Source organism: Lissotriton helveticus, chromosome 1_1, assembly GCF_964261635.1.
Source record: "Lissotriton helveticus chromosome 1_1, aLisHel1.1, whole genome shotgun sequence".
In the NCBI taxonomy this organism is placed as follows: domain Eukaryota; kingdom Metazoa; phylum Chordata; class Amphibia; order Caudata; family Salamandridae; genus Lissotriton; species Lissotriton helveticus.
Genome location: NC_136057.1, coordinates 1430642907 through 1430661786, shown reverse-complemented (window position 1 = coordinate 1430661786; position 18880 = coordinate 1430642907). Strand labels below are relative to the sequence as shown.

At 45.7% G+C, this 18880-nt stretch overlaps 1 protein-coding gene across 1 annotated transcript in view; it reads left to right on the top strand.

Annotated features, from left to right (window-relative positions):
• C3 (complement C3) overlaps positions 1 to 18880 on the top strand; it is a 329940-nt gene that overhangs the window by 192462 nt on the left and 118598 nt on the right. Inside the window, exon 22 of the mRNA XM_078685332.1 lies at positions 11771 to 11837. Within this exon, the coding sequence (XP_078541458.1) occupies positions 11771 to 11837 (67 nt within the window). The remainder of the gene's footprint in view (positions 1 to 11770; positions 11838 to 18880) is intronic.

Sequence of the window (18880 nt, the reverse complement as noted above, 5' to 3'; positions counted from 1 at the left end):
TATATATATATATATATATATATATATTTATATATATATATATTTATATTTATTACCCAGTGGCTGTCCTCACTGGCTAATTACAGTTAGGTCAGCTTTTCCATAGGAAATTTGTTTTTTCTGTTGCTAATAACTTTGGCACCATTAAGCGAAACTTTCCAAAATAAGTGCTCATTTTTTGCCTTGTTTGTGCATGGAAAGTTTTGGAGTGATCCATCAAATAGGAGATGGGTGGTTCCTAAATGCAAAATCCTCATACATTTTCCATAGACTTCTTCAAGAAGCGCTAATGCAAAAATTGCTGTATGAAATTGCACCACATTTGGCAGGAAGCTAAATCTCAGTCCACAGCTTCTGCTTTTTAGTAACTTGGTGTAAATTAGATCCGTAGTTTTTGAGAAATTAAGGTTTAAAATATTTGTATATCTGGACAGTTGGGTCCAAGAGAGGCTAATGGGAGCAAGCGCTGTCATTGGCTGCAAGCAACATGTGACAAATGTTGCTGCCAAGCATTACGGGACTCGGGGACTTAAGGCCCACATGCATCAAAGCAAAAAACTGTCACAAATAGGCAGATTCTCAGAATCTGCCCCTTTGCGACCGGTATTTTTGCATTTGAGATGCATCATCCCAAATGCAAAAATCACAATTTACGTATTCTCTAAATTGTAATTGTGATTACTTAAATTGCGATTGCATTTATGGAATCTCAAATGCAATGCATTAACATAAAAAAATTAGCGATTTCGCTAATAGGAGGAGCAAATTACCTTGAAGTTAAACTTCATGGTAATTTTCAAAAACTTTGAAAAATGCACTACAGGGCATTTTTCAAAGTTCCATTTTACACACACACACATGCCCTTGGGGCATGTGTGTGTGCAAGATGTACTCATATGCAGATTTCAGGGGTGCAACAGGGTGTCCTTTTAACACCCCGGCACCCTTGAAATTGCATTCTCAATTTGCGATTCTCTAATTGAGAATCGCAAATTGAGAATGTCTTGCCCATAGGAATGAATTGGGAGGTATTCCTTAATTGCAACTCGCAATTTGCGAGTTGCAATTAAGGAATGTTTAGAAATCTCTATTTATTAAGCGATTTCTACATGCATAGCCTTTTGCTATTCCTTATTAGCGAATCCTTATTTTCCGCTAGTAAGGAATCACAAATGGCATTGTTGATGCATGTGCCAGTTAATCCTCTGTCCTGAACTTTTAAAAAAAAAATATTAAAAGGGGGAATGGTAGGGATACTCTGCCCAGAGGGACCCTTCCTGGATTTTTTTAAATTGCATTTTTTTGCCACGAGCCAGTGAAACACCAGCTGATCATGGTAAAAAGAAAGAAAATGTTGGTCACCATGTTTTCTTAAGTGCATGAGTGGGAGGGCATGAGTAAAGCACCTCTAATCTTGCCCATTTTGGGCCCAGGCGACCCCAATTCTGGTGTAATAATTTAGAGGAGTGGGTGCGCAACCTCACTACCTGAGCCATTTTCCACCTTGGGGATGCCATCCCCTGAGGCCCAATCTTTTGATTAGGGGTGGGACGTACCACCCCACTCCTCAAGCCGTATCTTGCCCCAGGTACCCCATTCGCCAGGGCCCAATGTCTTTAAAAAGGGAACAGGTCACACAACCTGCCTCCCTGAGCCTTGAAAATGTTCTGGGGACCCCATTCTCCAGGTCGATCATTCCAATTGAAAGGGAAGACAGCTGTGTGACCCACCTCTCTGAGCTTTTAATAGCCCTAGGACCCCATTCCCTGGTAGGAACTCACATGCTTTCAGGGGAGTCCCCCCCCCCCGGGACACAGTAGTTTCCCTGCCTGCACCAGCGCAGGCAGGAAAACATGTTTTCGCTCTCGCCAAATAGGAGCAGCCACAAGGTATGCTCCCTGCGAGTGGAAGCTTTAAAAAAGCTCCCGCCAGCTGGGAGCAGACTTGTATACTGTTTACCTGCCAGCACTGATGCAGGTAGGGTACCAGAACCACAGTTTGCACCCGCCCAGAGGGAGAAGCATAAATAGCTGCTCCCACCGAGCAGAAGCAATGCTAGCTCGCACAACATGCACGGAGCCAGCTAGAGCATGGTGGGTGTCCTGGGTGGGGACAAGGCACGCACCTATTATAAAGTGAGTGGGCACAGGGCACTCACCTATTATAAGTTAGACCTCGGTGATGGGTTCCCTGGGGCCTTAAAAGCCTTGGGAGGACAGCACGTGGCTCTCCTCCACTTTCAAAAAAATAGACGACCCTGGGAGATAGTCTCTGGCCCCCATTCCCTTTGAAAAGAACCACGGCTCCAAGGGATGGGGTCCCCTGGGCCTAATGAAGCTCAGGAAGGGGGGTAAGCGGCACCCACATCTTTTTTAATTGGTTTGACCATGGTGGGAGATAAGCTTCCCAGAACCTGTTAATACTCAGGGTAGGGGCTGCATACCCTTCTTTTGTTACATTTTGGCCCTGGGGAATGGGTTCCCCGGGTCCTAAGAAAGCACAGGGGATGTGTGGCCACCCACCTCTTTTTAATTGTATTTGCCCCTAGGGAATGGGGTAAACAGGGCCTATTAGGGCTCATGGAGGGCGGCTCCACACCCTCCTCTCCTAATTAATTGTGTTTGGCTCAGCTGTAGGTTCCTTGGGGCCTTTTAAGGCTTCGGAAAGGGGGCCACATGGCCTCCCTCCCCTTTTTATTGGAACTGGCCCCAGGAATGAGCTTCCCGGGGACAATTAAGGGTGGAGTGGGGCTGCGTGACCCCTTCTCCTTAATATATGTATTTTGGCCACAAGGGATGGGTCCCTAGGTTCAAAGGCCAACTCTACACCAAAGGATGTGCATGGTGTAGAGTTGGCAGCTTGCTGGGGTTTTAGCCACAGGGTCTAGCAGCAGGGCAAGCTGTAGCCAACCACTGCTGTGCATACCCAAGGTTGTGCAAAGTGTGGCGTTGCCTGCATTCAGTGAGTTGGAAGCAATACCTGGCTGCAAGAGTGGCCCTGCAGTCAACCTCATGCTGGTGTTGGCTAACTGTGTGAGGTTTGAAGCAGGGCCTGACTGCAGGCCAGGCAAGGCCCTGCAGCAATCCCCTGCTGCGTATGACCAAAGGCTGTGCATGTTGGGCATTTGTTTTTTTTTGTATGGTCATAAAATAAATTTTTACATTAAAAGAACTCTGGAATTTCACTGAAAAAACTAAGGTTAAAGTAATGTTATAGTTAGGTGTGATAACAAGATTTTTTTTGTTTTAAAAAACATCTTAGCAATTCACTGTAAAAAGGCGACTTTATGATTAGGTGAATATGGCAGTCACAATAATTAATGTTTTGCACTCAGAAAACAACAGAAGTTAACCAGTTATTTTGCCCAGCCATGCACTACTTATAACCTTATATATGACATTACTCATGACATATTCTATGACATCATTTATGACATCATCGATGACACCTCGAATGACTTCCTAGATGAAATCACTGATGACATCACTTATTAGATCATACAACCTTCTTTTGTACACATTGCTTTGTGTGTGGCAGCACATCATTCAATTCGATACAACTCTCTATACGGAGCAAGGAGAACTCAAGAGTTCAGGAAATCCAGATTAATTAACAGGCCAATGCATTTCGGCAAGGAACACCTTTCTCAATGCCAATTGGTACAGAATAAAAACAATGTCCGTTTTATAAACCCCTCTCACCTCACACTCAGTGGAGGATGAAATGTAAACAACAAGAACGGACTGTTCATCATCCATAGAAGCTTTAGATACAGCTACAACCTAAACCGTGGAACCGATTTACACCACATTTGGCTGAAAACTAGATCTATAGCCATCAAGAAAGTTTTTTGTATTTTGGTGCAAATCTGTTCTGTAGTTTTTGAGCAATTAATGCTCAAAAACGTTGTATAACTAGGGAAGCGGAGCCTCCGTGGATCCCAACAGATTTCAAGCTGAGTCCTAACCCCGTCCCCAAAAGACACAAGTGGGCAATAGGAATACCCTGGCCCCCTAGCCAAGTGGTGGGGTTCCATAGGGTCCAACCTGGGGGCAAAACCATTTTTGTCATTCTGTTGCGAATTGGCAGAGGACCCACAAATCTTTGACAAAATGTAAAAAAACAAAACAAATGCAGGCTCCCACTTGTTTTTTAATCCCCTCCTTTCTAGGCCAATTTATGCCCCCGGCACCCCATCCCCTGGGGGCCAGCCTCTTTTTCAAGGGGAGGAGGGCACTCAGCCCCCTTCCTGAACCGCTTTCGTCACCGTGGACCCCCCTAGGACCTGTTGTGTTTTTGATAGAGAATGGCCATGCAGTTCCCCTTCCAGGGCTGCTTTCAGCCCTGGGTAACCCATCCCCCCTGGGCCAGTGTATTTTTTAGGGTAAGCGGGCCACATGGCTCCCCCTCCCGAGCCCCTCAAGACCCCGGGGATGGCTCACATGCTATGTCCAAGGGAGCCCACCCCTGTGACATAGCGGTTTCAGTGCCCGCACCGAAGCAAGCAGATAAACCTGTGATGGGGTCCCCGGGCCGGTAATTGCTAAGGAAGGGGTTCTGCATGCCCCCCCCCTCTTAATGTTTAGTAATGGACATGGGGGGTTTGGTTCCCAGAGCCTAAAAAGGCATGGGAAGGGAGGCCATGTGCCCTCTCCCCTTTTATTAAAATGAACGGCCCTTCCCCTTGATTATAAATAGTGTCCCTGAGGGATGGGTTCTCAAGGGTCTGATAAGGCTCTAGGAAGGGGACCACGTGGCCCTCCTCCTTTAATTTAAAAAACAGCCCTGGACATTGGGGTCCCCAGGCCTGATAGGATTTGTGGAGGGGGTCCCCTTAATAAAAAAGTCCCTGGAGGATGGGTCCTCAGGGCCTAAAAAGGCTTGGGAAGATGTTGATGTGGCTCCTTTGCCCTTTAAAATAAATAGGGCCCTAGGGAATTGGGTCCCCAGGGCCCAATAAGGCTGGAGGAGGGGGCCAATGCGGCCCATCCTACCCTTTGAAAAAACAAAATACCTTGGGAGATGGAGCCTCCAGGGCCAGGTCCTGTGGACAACCTCCCACTGTGCATGACCGAAGGATCTGCTCAGTGTGGGGTTGGCTGCCTTTATGGGGGTTGGCCATAGGGTCTGGCTACAGGCCCAAAGGCTGTGCGCTGCTTCAGGTTGGCGGCATGTCAGAGTTTGGCACCTAAACCCCCACCACACACATCCATTCACATACGGAAATTAAATATTACTTTATGTTAAAATACTCCTAGAAATTAACCGAAAAAACAAAGGTTAATGTAACGTTATAGTTCGGTGAAATATTCAGTTACAACATAACGTAATATTTTAAACACTAAAACCCAGAGAACTTCACCAGTTGCAGTAGTTATCTCAAGTAACTATAACTCGTGGCCTAAGGTAATTACAACTCTCGCCATCACCATGCACTACTAATTACAATACATATTACTTCATGTGAGAAAGAGCCTCTTTTGCATGGTTAACCCCCCACTTTTTGTCTGCTTTTGCTGTGGTTTCAAATGTAGTGCACAGGGTCCTTGCCAACCAGCGCTCCTGTGCAAGTGCTCCTTCCCTAAAACAAACCCCCAATTGGTTCTTCTGCCCCCTGTAAGTCCCTAGTAAATGGTACCCCGGGTACCTAGGGCCTGGGAGGTGAAGAGGGACCCTAGAGGCCCAACTCACTGGGACAATGGCACTGCCTTTGTAGCCTGAATGTCCCTGTGAAGGAGAAAACAACAAAGTCGACATGGCACCCTGCCTGGGTGCCATGCCAGCTATCACTGCCTGATAGGTTAGGTAAGTCTCCTCTCTAGCAGGCTTAACAGCCCTAAGGCAGGGTTCACTCTGAATGAGCCGATATGCTCCTACAATATTGGGCACCATTTCCAGATGTTGTAAGTGCCAGTGAAGTCATAGAGAGTACATTAGCTGGGCACTCGGCAACTTGAGTCCCACAGCACCATGATGGCTTCACTGAATACAGGATTGTTTGGTACCGAACTGCTATTTTCAATAAGTCCACACTGATGCCATTGTGGGATTTACTGTACCATGGCAGCCACCACCAGACATGTTTCTGGACCCCTGTGTGAGAAGTTGGCCTGGCATATGCTGCCCACTATTCTGGTGGGCACCTTGCACCAGTCCAAATGACCCCTTATTGATGGTAGGTTAAAGACAACCGTATAGAAAGCTATCCTAGTGGTAGCTGTGGAGTGCAGCCTTCAGGCTAAGTCCGGAAGGAATGTAAAGCAGCTTGTTTTGCCCATCTAGAATCCCATGAATGACCAAATGAAAGAACCACACCAGGTACATATATAAAATATATGTATTTAATCTAAACACACCCCTCTAGTCTCTTTATGAAGTTCGAGGCAAAAGTACAATTGAGGAACTTAATTAGCACACAGTAAATTAGCACGGTTTACGTTTTGCCCAGGGGTCTCAGAACCATATACTAAGAAAGGAGTATAAGAACCACGTGTGACATAGAAACAAGGCCTAGGGCCTGTAGAACTGCTGGGGCAGCCAGGAACCACCCAATGTAGGAGACCCACGGGGGACTTGTGCAGTGTCTAAACACAGCCGCAAATCACCATTGACTTCTATGGAGAAAGTTACGGTTAGAATTTTAAAGATTAGGGACACTTAGGAGTGGACTAGGAACAAACCCCTTCAGTACTGGACACTTCGAGAGTTAAGACCCATGGGAGCGCCAAAGTACTTGTGTTACCTCACCCAGGGAAGCCGGGTGCATAGGTTTCTTTTCGTGTCGGGTTTCGTCGTCGTTTCCTATGAAGAGCTGCAAAGAAGTCTACAGGCGACCAGGTGAAAAGTGTCCGGAAGGATCCAAGGGTGGATCGAAGATCTGAAGAACCTGAAAGCAGAGGGGACAGAGTCTGGGTCACTAGCCAGTGACCAGGAAGGCGACAAGAAGAAGCCAGCCAATGTGGGGTCATTTCAGGTGTTGTAGGTGAAGCTTGACTCTTCAGCCACGAGGACCAGGAGGCGTCGACGATGACCAGGAGCTGGATTCAAAGTGTCCCATGAAGGATGTCGAGTGCTTCAGCGTCGGTATCCGGATTGGACCCAACAAGCCCTGGAAACAGCAACCCACACAGGAAGTAAAGATTGGCTTCGGTGCAGACCAGCAAGGTCTGAAAGACTCACCCTTGGTGGAGAGTCAGGGCACATCTGGAGCAACCAGGAATGCCCAAGAAGTAGAAGAGATACCTTCGTCGGGACCCACCAGTTGACGAACCAGGGATCGAGAAGGCGCCTCGAGCAGAAATGTTAGAAGCGGTCCCACAGAACACTCGTGGAGTGTAGGCTCACAATCTTTGATGCAAAATGTGCTCAGGGCTTAGACTACAAGTAGCCCAATGCACAACTTCGGGAAAGCTCTGGAAGTCAATGCACTATCAAATGTCCAGGAGTTCCGGTCCCACGTCTCTCGTGATGGCTACAGGTCTCAGCTTTGCTGGGGACTCATGTCGGCCTCGGAGATGTCTGGAAGTCCATGTCCTGTGTCGCAGATTCTGCGGGATCCGGCAGGAGCCTTGAAAATGCAGACCGGCAAGATGCTTCTTCGGTGCCTGTTTGAACAGGGGAGTCACTCCTTGACCCCAAGGGAAATTCTTCAGTCTTCATGTTGAAGTTTCAAGATATATGTTGCGGAGAGATAATCTAAAGTCCTAGGGACTGGGTTCCTATACGTATACTAAGTTTAGGAGATGGACTAACTCTAAGGTCCCACCCATGGGAGGACCTGGGGAGGGGGTGGTTACACCCCTTTCCCTTTGTCCAGTTTCAAGCCAGAGCTGGGGCTGAGCGCCCCAGCAACCGGTTTGAACTGGGAAATACACAGGGACACCTTGTGTGCCCCAGGCACTGTCTGAAAAGCATTCACTGAATGCACCCACCCTGCCCCAATACACTAAAGCATGTCTGGGGAGGTGGGTACACCTTCCTAGACAGGAAACCTATTGTCCAGGCCTCCCCTGCTGGAGTTTCATCCAGCAGCAGTAGGTCAGACTCATGTCTGTGGCAGCAGCATCCATTTTGTGATGCTGGGGCTCTTTTAAACTATTACCGGGTAAGTAAAGGTGTACATGTCTTCTCCCTCTAGAAGGGTGAAATTGTACCCCCGCCACCAGGACTGGCGGGGGGGGGGGGGGGTAGGATTCCAAGGTGTTTGACACCAAATACGACATGTTTTTATGCAGCCATTCCAAAGTTGGCATTAACCGCGAGCATATAATGCACTTAAGAGTATATGGTAAGGCTTCATCACAGAACAGCTATAAGGAAGGGATTCTTTAAGCTGCAGTGGGGCTCAGCTTATGCTTGGGCATCCTCTCACACAAAACCAAGCACTCTGCCTTCAGGATTGTCAATGCCTGCCATAGGAGTGTCTTATAGGTTTATATGTGTCTGTATTTAAAGGTAGAAATAGAAATACTATATCTCAGTAAGGGGTGCTTACACCACCTTACCCAGGCTGCAAGAGCAGACCTGTGGTGCCATTTTGGAAGGCTTCCCAGGGGTGGCATAATACATGCTTCAGCCCCTGGTAGGCCTCTGGGGTACCTATGCCCTTGGTACCTAAGGTAACATATACTAGGGACTCACAAGGGTAACCCAGTAAAATCTGGAGTGTACCTAATGTACATGCAATCAATTTAGAGAGGATGCAGGTAGGCTGGGGTCCTGGTTAGCAGGGTCCCAGCAAGACTAAAGTCGTTAAAGCAGTGAAACACAGCAAAAAGTGGGGGTTACCATAGTAAGCAGATCCTAAATCAAGGGCAGAGGTGTCATGCCTCCTCCCCCAGGATGGGCCTATGCTCAAAGAGGGAAGCTTCAAAGGCCTGCTGCTTTTGCAATAAGACCCCCAGCTTCTGCTCATAGCAGCAGATGGCAGCCCCGGGTTACACCCCCACTTTGGGTGTGAAAATTCAAAAAGCTAGGAGCAATGCCCACCTCTGCCAACTGCACCCCAAAGGTGGGGGAAGTGAGGTGAAGCACAACTTTCAGTCCTCACCATCAGGGCTAGGTCTATGCCCCCTCCCACAGGAGGGTGGAATAATAGATGGTGTAGACACCCCAGGCAAGGTGCACATTGGCCCTACCTGCTTCTCGCCTAAAATACCTCCTAAATGTAGTATTTAGGTGGCTCCCCCAAACCTGGCACTCAGATCTGCGACGACCTAAGAAGAAAGAAGACACCCTACAGCAGAAGCCAGAAGACGACAACTGCCTTGGCCCCAGCCCTACTGCTCTGTCTTCAGCTTCGACGACCCAGTGACCTGTCTTGCAACAATGACCGCTGAAACCCCCTTGGAAGACTATTCCCTTCAACAAAGACTCAAATCTACCATGGACAGCAGACCTGTCCAGAAGCAACCTACTGCAAAGACTCCGGATCCACGGGGGATCCGCATCCCCTGCCCACTCTGTACCCGATGTCTGAGTGGCTCACCTATGCAGTGAAGTCTCCCCAGTGATCCTGACCTCATGTCCAGTGTTGGCTGACCACTCCTGACCTCCACAGCGGCGCCTGTAGTGTGAATCCAGAGGCTCCCCCAACCGTGGCCAGCTCTTGTAAGAAGACTCGGACGTCGAAAGGCCCTTCACTGCACCCAAAGCCCATGGGCCTTAGTGAGATGAACTGACTGTGCCCCTATGACCCCCCCTACATCCCAATGTACCTCTGCTGCTGTCATTGGTCTTCCTCCTGCAACTTAGGGTGCCACACCTGCAGCCTCTTTGCCGAAAAAAGTATTCCCATTGAAAAATATTGAATGCCCAAAGTTGAATTTACATCCTGCACCCTACCGCCCCGGTGCCACTGGTGATGTATGTTTGGTGCTGCTTTGTAGCCCCCTTGTGCTTAACCTAACCCCCACACTTTGGCCCCTGCAACAGATCTACTTACCTGCAAGCAGAGTTGCTCCAGGCACGCCCTGTCACCGTTGGAAAGCATTGGGTAGAACTCCAACTTTGACCTCTGCACCAAGCCGCCCCTGTGCAGCTGGTGGTGTAGTTTTGCTACTTACCTGTCCACTGGCCCTTGCTGACTTTTGACTCCGAAGACTGATATTGTAAGTTCAATATTTAACTGTTGAACCACAATATTGTTTTCCCCATAGGATAACATTGGACAGTGTGTAAAAGCTTGCAAGTGTCAATTTTTCAAAGCGAAAAGTATTTTTATCTAAAAATGTACTTACCTTATTATGAAGACCTGGGTCTTAAAATAAAGTACAAACGAAGTATAATTTAAATAATTGATGGGAAAACTGTGCATGGCGAGGGTGCGAGTTATAGTTACATTAGGGTACTCGTTACAATTACTTTAGGTAACTATAACAGGTTAATTTCTGTGGTTTTTAGAGTTTAAAGCTTTAGGTTATATTGTTACTGAACATATTACCTAACTATAACATTACTTAAAACGTGGTGCCTCATTTATGAGGTTTTGACATAAGGCAGCACTGCAAGAAATCTTGCTGCGCTGCCCTACTTCAAAACAAAAGTGCAGGAATGCTCCATATCTATGCGATACTGCACATTCCTGTCCTTTTCCCCAGCGCTGGCGCACAATGGGCTGCCGTGTGCCAATGCAGGCACCATTGTACCATGGTGCAAGGGTGCCTGCGTTGTGGGGCTGATTGATTATGTGCAGGAAGGGACACTTTCTGCACAAAATCAATCAATTAATTCAGGTGATTTTTCGATTTGTGCTGCAGAATGCAGCACATATAGAAAAAGGAAAGCACAAGGAGAAATTAAACTATTTCTTCTCGTTGCACCTTCCTAACGCCACCCCTGGGGTGGTGTTAGGTTCTAACGTATTCCCAGGTTTACGGTTTCTAATAAATGTAGGAATGTGTCCTGTTCCATGGGTGTTACGTGGGAACACCCACAGCAACACCCATGAAATGCCCCTTTCACACAGTTTTCTCCGTAAAAGGGACACCTATTTATAAGGTTATGAAAATTCATGTAAAGTGGCTTTACGTGGCCCTATAAATATGCTGTGACACATTGTGCCACCGGAACGTAAAAAAGTGACGTTCTGGTAGTTTAAAAGTGTACGTTTTTTCAGTGATATAGATAGATAGATAGATAGATTGATAGATAGATAGATAGATAGATAGATAGATAGATAGATAGATAGATAGATAAAAAGCACAAGCATGAGTAATATGTGACTGTGGAATGTGTGGAATTTGTGCCTGTATTGCCATTGATGGGTTATGGTGACAATACACAATACTGAAGCATTCATAGACAAAATCCTCCAAACCCGAGAGCTTTCAATTAATTTCTCAACAGTTAAATGCCTGGTCAAAATGCTGTTAAATCTTTATCATTTGCTGTTGACCATGCGCAAATCACAGATAAACATGGTTTATCCATGAACACAAAACCAGGATGAATGCTATCATATAACTCACTCAGATAATGCACCAGTAGACTCCTTTCCGTAATTTTTGCTTCCATAAGTCATTGTCATATTCGAATTTTGCAGTTCTTCCTTTTCTTAAAGGCCAGTCTCCTGTTCCGCCCTCTTGAAAGCAGTCTGTTGAAGAGATTTCTCTGCAGAGTCAGTGAAGTGCAGTGGGTACTCTGCAGGAGAAAGGCGGACTCTGTTACCAGTTTGTATTGTTCCTTTCTCAACAGGTAGTCAGAGTGCTTCCTTGTGGCGACAAATGTCTATGTTGTGCTCTCTGTATGTAATGCCTCTTCTTTCTTACAGCCCGAAGGAATGAAAATGAACAAAACGGTCACAGTGGTGACCTTGGATCCAGGAACTAAAGGACAAGGTGAGCATGCTGTATCAAGGAGTTATGTAATGGTCATTACTGCTACTCGTAAAATGCTGCAAGAGACACAGTGGGATGAAAAAGCATCATATACGAAGGAATTGACATGCAGACATTTGTCAAAATTAGAATGTGTGGAGTGATGTCCACAGTTGAGCAAGTAACACAGGGATCTTATTTATCAGTTCAATAGCATCAAATCTTTTAACCATAAAATAGTCTAAACTCCTCCTCATGGGAAAGCAGAATCCCCTCCAGTGAGGTGACGGAGAGTGAAGAGGGGTAGACTTAAGTGATCCTCCCACCCACATGGAGGAATGTCCCTTCAGGGAGGTGTTGCTGAGTGAATAAGGATGGCATGTGTTCTCCCTCACACCAGGGCAGGGGGACCATCGGATAAGGGGTTTGAGCATTCAGTAAATAAAGTTTAAATGATTTCTCACACCAAGATTAATACTCTGCATAAATAAATGGGCTTAAGATGAATTTAGGTTTGACTACTCTCACCAGGATATGTGGGTGTCATATGGGTATTCAGGGAATGGCATGTAAAAGTGGACAGACTGCCAGAAAGCAGCTTCTGAGCTCTTTTTTATTCATTTTATATTTTTCACGTAGCAAACCCCATGGTGTGTGTTTTGGAATGGGCCGGGGGAGGGCACTGATTTCCTGTGTTTCTCCACCCCTAATGATTTTGTGATGCTGCGGTTATGCAACCTCACTATGTATTACACTTACCAACCCTTTAGGACCAGTAGGTTTTGTCTGTAAAACCCTCAGCTCAACTCTAGGTAGCCGTGGCCCTGAGCAGCAAGGCTTTCAAAGAGGAATACGTGTTAAGCATTTAAACAGCACCAAAATAATTCAAGAAAAAATCGACACAACACTCAATAAATCCACCACCAATTTATAAAAATAGACTATTTATATAAGAATGTAGACACTAGAATAGGGTTATAGAGATATAGGTTTTACAAGCAATAATAAATCAAAACAATTTCAGTCAACCGTGAACAAGTCTTGGCAAAGTCAACAAATTGGGCCTGTGGGTGTGTGGACTGCCACAAACTGATCAGCCCAGACAAGTACCACGCATCAGGCGTTAAGCTATTTCATATCAGTGTGGTGGTCCACATCATCACATTGAAATGCGAAGTCACACGTTATAGCGTCTCCTGAAGGGGCCAAGCCGGAGTACTTTAATTACCACAGAGGAAAGTAGGGTGTGGTTGTGCTGCGCCTGCACTAACAGCTGTAGAACTTTGTGATTGACTGAGACTCTGACTGCTGTAGGCCTGGGGTCTGGTTTAGCTGCACTCAGCTCATTGGCTCTATTCGAAATTCATGTGACATGATGTCACGGATACTGCAACAATTGCGTTCCACATTAGTCCAATGCTGAGACACGGCTCATAATGTAGGGTGCGCTGCCTGATCCGCGAGGTGAGCAGGCAGCTGTTATAACATAGTTTCAAAGTTAAGTTTGACTGGAGTCAGGGGACCCCAGTGCTGCTCACAATGATATTGTGCCGCCAACCAGTATTGCGCATGCTAAACACTCTAGCCCAGACCGGAATTGGACCGTGGCCACTGCAGAGCTAGACATAGAGTTAACTGGTGCCTGGGTGTGCCACTCAGGCAGGTTAGTGCACAGCAGATTTGTTTTTCCTTCAGGGACTGCTAAAATAGAATAGCTCCTTTTTAGTACATGGCACTGGGCACCACCCGCATGACTGAGGAAGTAGAACCAGTGTGGCACGGAGTCAGCAGGTGCTATGTTTTCAAGGCCTGCAGCCACAGCCTCAGCCTCCATGCAACCCCCAGCACTGGCAGGCCTTAGCTGGATTTACAACATGATACATTAGCTGTGAAGAGCCACATGATATGTTTGGGTATGGATGGGCATGCTGAGTGCAGGCACTGGCAGAATGTTTTTTTAAACTGCAGACGTCTGGCAGGATCTTTTCAAAACTTTACCTTGATATGTTGCTGTACCCTGGACTGCTTGTTCTATAACATGCCCAGCTGAACTCCATGGCTGCTCCATGGCTCATTCCCAGCGACCCACAATTCTCTGCGGCAGTGGGCATTGCTACCCCAGATGTGAAGCTTGTGGACAGCCCTAGAAAATGAATATGCAAGAAGAAGGGTTATGCACAAATGACTGCAAGTAACAGTTCCTATAAATAAAAGCACTATTATTATGGTAGGAAAGAGGCTTTGTCCCCTGAAATGGCAGGAGAGGCACAAGGTCCATAGGTTAGAGTGATGAAGGGGTTGCCTGCCTTCCAACTTGTGCACACGATAAAGCCCTTCGTTAAAGTCGGTGTGTTAAACAGTTTTGAATGTGCACTGTCCTACTGGGTATATTTCATTTTAAATTGTAAATTTTCTAGAAACCTGCTAGATGCTTGTATGCGTTTGGAATGTGAGGGACTGCGTTGTTACATGCTTTAAGTGTCACGTAAATTGCATAGGTTTTTTTTTTATGAACAGGTGAACACATTTTATTATTGAACTTAAGAACATTTTGGTAGCGCATTAAACAGCATGTGAGCTCTAGGCACATGGCATATGACATTGCTAAAGTTTGGGGGCTAATACAAATTTTATATACATATATATGCTTTTTAGTTGCTAATAAAAACGGAGACCATAAAGATACATTTGATGTTCTTTCCTCCAAAGTGCTCAAACTAAGTAGTTGTTTAGAACCACTCTTTTCTTAATTACAACAGGCACAGGGAACACTCTGGATTCAGGCCTCAAATCATTCACTCAAGAGCGCATCACTGTTGAGGGAATAATTCCCACACAAGATCAAAACAAAGATAAAACACATCCAACCACACTTCCTACACAGCATGGCATGCTACCTATGTTGGCAAGTGGTTCAATGCCCCACATAGGAGTAGAAAGCGCTATATAAATGTCACAATATACAATGCAACTTCTGGTGGCACAGGTGAGTCAGCACCAGAGCAGTCCACTGAAAACGAGAGCAATAGGGGCTATGTCTGTCAGAGTGTGGGGACCAGGCCAAAACCATTGCTCATTTAAAGCACAAAATATCTTATAACTATTTTGTAGGCATTTCATCATATAACTAGATATAAAATAACCTGAAAGATAAATCACGCAAGTTCAAATAATAGGAAAAAGCATCCCTTTTTGGTTTTGCATTTACTTCATGAAAACTCAATTGGTTTTTGCATTTACTGTTGATATTGTAACAAGAGAAAAACGATTTTAACCTTGGTTGGCACAGTGGGGAATAGTAACATCTGTATTCATAGTGCTACAAGGTCCCACATTGTTACTAAAAGTACTGAGGATATGCAACAAACAGCTTAGAAAGGGTCTGTAGGTTCGTTGCCTTTCATTTCAGAGGTTTTGCAGCACTTTCAAGATCTTTTTACAGCTTTTCATTGCTCAAAAGAGTGTATTTTCAAATATTTTTTCTTTCTGTGCACTTTGTTTGGTTTTGCTCACGAGAAAGTGACACTTTCAGTGTCACACATTTAGCAGTGAATGTTACTCATATGTAAACGGAAACCATGAAAATGTCACATATAAGGATACTAAAACTTGACAGCTATGACTGATCTCAAATTTACTGATAGGGCTATGTCCCCCCAAGACATGCACTCATATCCTGAAAGCTCACTGACCCTTAGGGTTGTCTCGGGGAGACTTGATCTGCTTACAGGAGGACACTAACTGAGACTTCAGTATGAAGAGAAATGCACTGATCTATGACAAATCAATATCGCTGTGGTTGTTTGGCGAGATGTGCCTTTTCTGAAAACATGTTCTCAGCTTTGCCTTCCGTCAGGTAACAAGTTTGCAGATCACAAGTTAAAAGGAAGGATAATAGAATCACGTTTAGAAAATGAAATGAATCAATTTTATATAGGAAAATAATCTATGGATTAATTCAGGATTGCAACATTAATATTGGTCAGCTGAAATATTTAATATTTATTTAAGACATATTCTGTTTCATCCATTGACTACATGAAATCCATCATCACACAAGAAGCTGCAGCAACTCAGAGTGGGACAGGCCTAAAGGCCAACCTGGCAGTGACTGATTGTGGGAAGTTGACTCTCTATATAGTGTATCAAATTGAGGTATGTAGAGAGTCCAGACAACCCATTCCAGTTGACAGGGGCTTGCTTTAACAATCCCAAGGTGCTCTATTTTAATGTGGTCGAGCACCCTTAGTCATATCAGAGGGAAGTATTGAGCATTTGTTGTTCACACAGAGTCAATAAATGAGACACACACTTTAAGAAGAAATTCGAAACCAATTAAAAAAATTAACATATTATTATAATAATTTCGACAACAAGATCTTCGGGATCAGGTAAGTACTTTTCAAGTTAGCGATTTTAGAAAATACAGTAAATACAGCTGTCAGATCTGAGGCACCAGCATCGATTGTGGTAATGTTATTCTATGGAGGACATACATTGCATCAGTATAACTGTAGTCGAGTTACAGGGTTGTTCTTCTGTACTTAAGGTAAATAGGGGCTAAAGTCCTTAGAACCACCAACAGTTTTGGTTTGCCTTCCCTGGTGTGTCCTGGTGCAGAGGTGCTAGTTGCGAGGGTGGCCTCGGATGCTACAATTTAAGTATATGGAGAAACCTGTAACAAGAAAAATGCTACAAGTGGGGACAAATCTGTCGGAACCCAAAGGGGAGCCCGGTTCTTGGGGATCTCTGGAGCAAAGGTGCACTGTCTGTAGGCTAGGGCTCGGTCTGTGGGTTTCAGGTGCAGAGGTGTTATGGTCACCGGGTCGCTTGCATTGGAGACTGTGTCTTTTTAGGTCGAGATGTGGACAAAACAGGACAGCTGACCTCTGTTAGCTCATGTCCCTTATTCGCTGGTCGGTTTTGGTGGTGTTGGAGCCCGAATTGGACAAGAAACTAGCCTCGTCTGCTGCAATAACTCCGGTACCCAAGGTAAATGTTAGAGAGCTTCAGGAGAGTCTGGTGTCTTGAAACTCACTGAAGAGTTGGGGCTGACCTCTGGGAGCTGGGAACACCTCTTCCTGAGGTTCTGATTTTCGATGGACCCAGGGGTCACCAGAACAATGTACCGGGTGGATGCAGTCTGTGCTTGCAGGCTGCAAGAAAGTGGCTCCCCCACATCAAGGAAGATCCTTTTTGGTTTTTGAAGTGCTGGCAGCCTTCCAAGGCTTGAGGAGGATGCACAGCTGTTGGATGTATTGGTCTTTGCAATTGTTGGGACAGCAGCAGGCAGGCAGGGTTTGACACCAGTTCCGGTGTTGGTCCACAGTCCTTGCATTTTCGGCGCTTCTTGGTCCTTCAGTTCTCAGTAGATGAATCTAAGTTACTGGTGTCAGGCGACCACCTATATACTGAATTTAGGGGTGTTAAGTGAAGTTTACAGTAGTAGACAATGGGCCACTTACCACTGGGGTCACTACACCTCCTATATGACCCTTTCCTGTGGAGAGCGGGCATGACCCTGTTCCTAATTCCACCAAAATCAAAATGGTGGAACCCTTTTTTCTGCGTTCACTTCAGGTAGGCCACCTTAGGGGTATGACTAGCCTGAGAGGTGAACACGCCTCATGACAAGCTAATTTTCTCACCTGTCCTACTTCAAAATGAGCCTTAGGGCAGGGGGCTGGCATTACCAGGTCTGGGGGAAGCGAGTGTGGCATATCAAAGGTGGCAGGGGCTTTTAAGCCCCTGACCTTGAAAATCACTAGTCATCCTGCTGGAGAAGGTGCTAACACCACCTGCCAGAGCCGACACTGTTTCTGACCTCTGAGAGCACAGGCTGTCACCTGCATCGGGTTAGAAACGTGTCTGTGGTTGCAGGCTGGATGAGACAAGTCAGGCAGTACACTAGATATTGGTAGGTTTTGCAGTGGGCACCTCTAAGGTGCCCTCTTGGTGCATATCATAATACTGCAAGAGTACAGATTTATTAAGACATGATGTTGGATATCAAACATGTTGTATTTCAGTAAGCCATCATGTAGCTGGGGAACTCGTAATGACCAGTGCCCAGTACATATAGTTAAGATGGCTTCCCTGTTCACTTGTAATATCTAGTAGTTGAAATTGAAAATGCATGGGCATTTCTGCTCATAAGAACTGTCCTCACATGTAATATAATGCACCCTGCCTTAGGGCTATAAGGCCTGCTGTAGGGGTGACTTATATATATTGCATGCAGTGACTGTGGGATTTGTACAAAGAGGGGCTTATTTATGAGCCCTGGTGTTACTTTTGCGTCACCGGTGTTTCAAGTTTTGTAATTCATCAGCAGGGTAGAAATTGCGCCATGTTGTGTCATATTTACAAAGTGACGCATCTAGGTAGATGCATCACTTTGTAAACCCCTGCACAACATTATACCTGCATCAGGTAAAATGTATGCAGGGTGGTCGTTCTCACGCAAGTAAGCCTAGTAGAAGTGACGCAGTGAACTCTAAGTGATTTCACTGCGTCATTTCTAGGATGTAAATGTGTCAATATCTTACACTTGCCTCACAGCAGGTGTAAGACTGACCCAGGCACATTTGAAATAGGACTTGCCCATGTGAAATGACCCATTGACGTAGTTGCGTCACTTTCGTAACACACTCCGGCAATACGTAATTTTTGCACCTACAGATATGTCAGAAATACTGACATATCTGAAACTCCTTGCGGCATGATGCGTCATACTGTAAATATGACACATTCAGCATGTCGCCATTACGGCACAATGAAAAGTGACACAATAGCTGTTTGCACGCCATGATGCATCACTTTTCATAAATGAGGCCCATGGTGTGCGCCATGGTTTTTCACTGTGGTTTGCTCTATGTCACATTGCCTGGACTGGCAGTCTGTATGGTTTTGAGTGTGGGTCCCTTAGGATGCACATTACATGCTGCAGACCATAGGGACCCTCTTTAGTACCTTCGGCCTAGGTACCAGGGGTACCATTTACTAGGGACTTACATGGGTACCAAAGTCCTTCCCAATTGGGGTACCATTGAGCATGTCTTTGT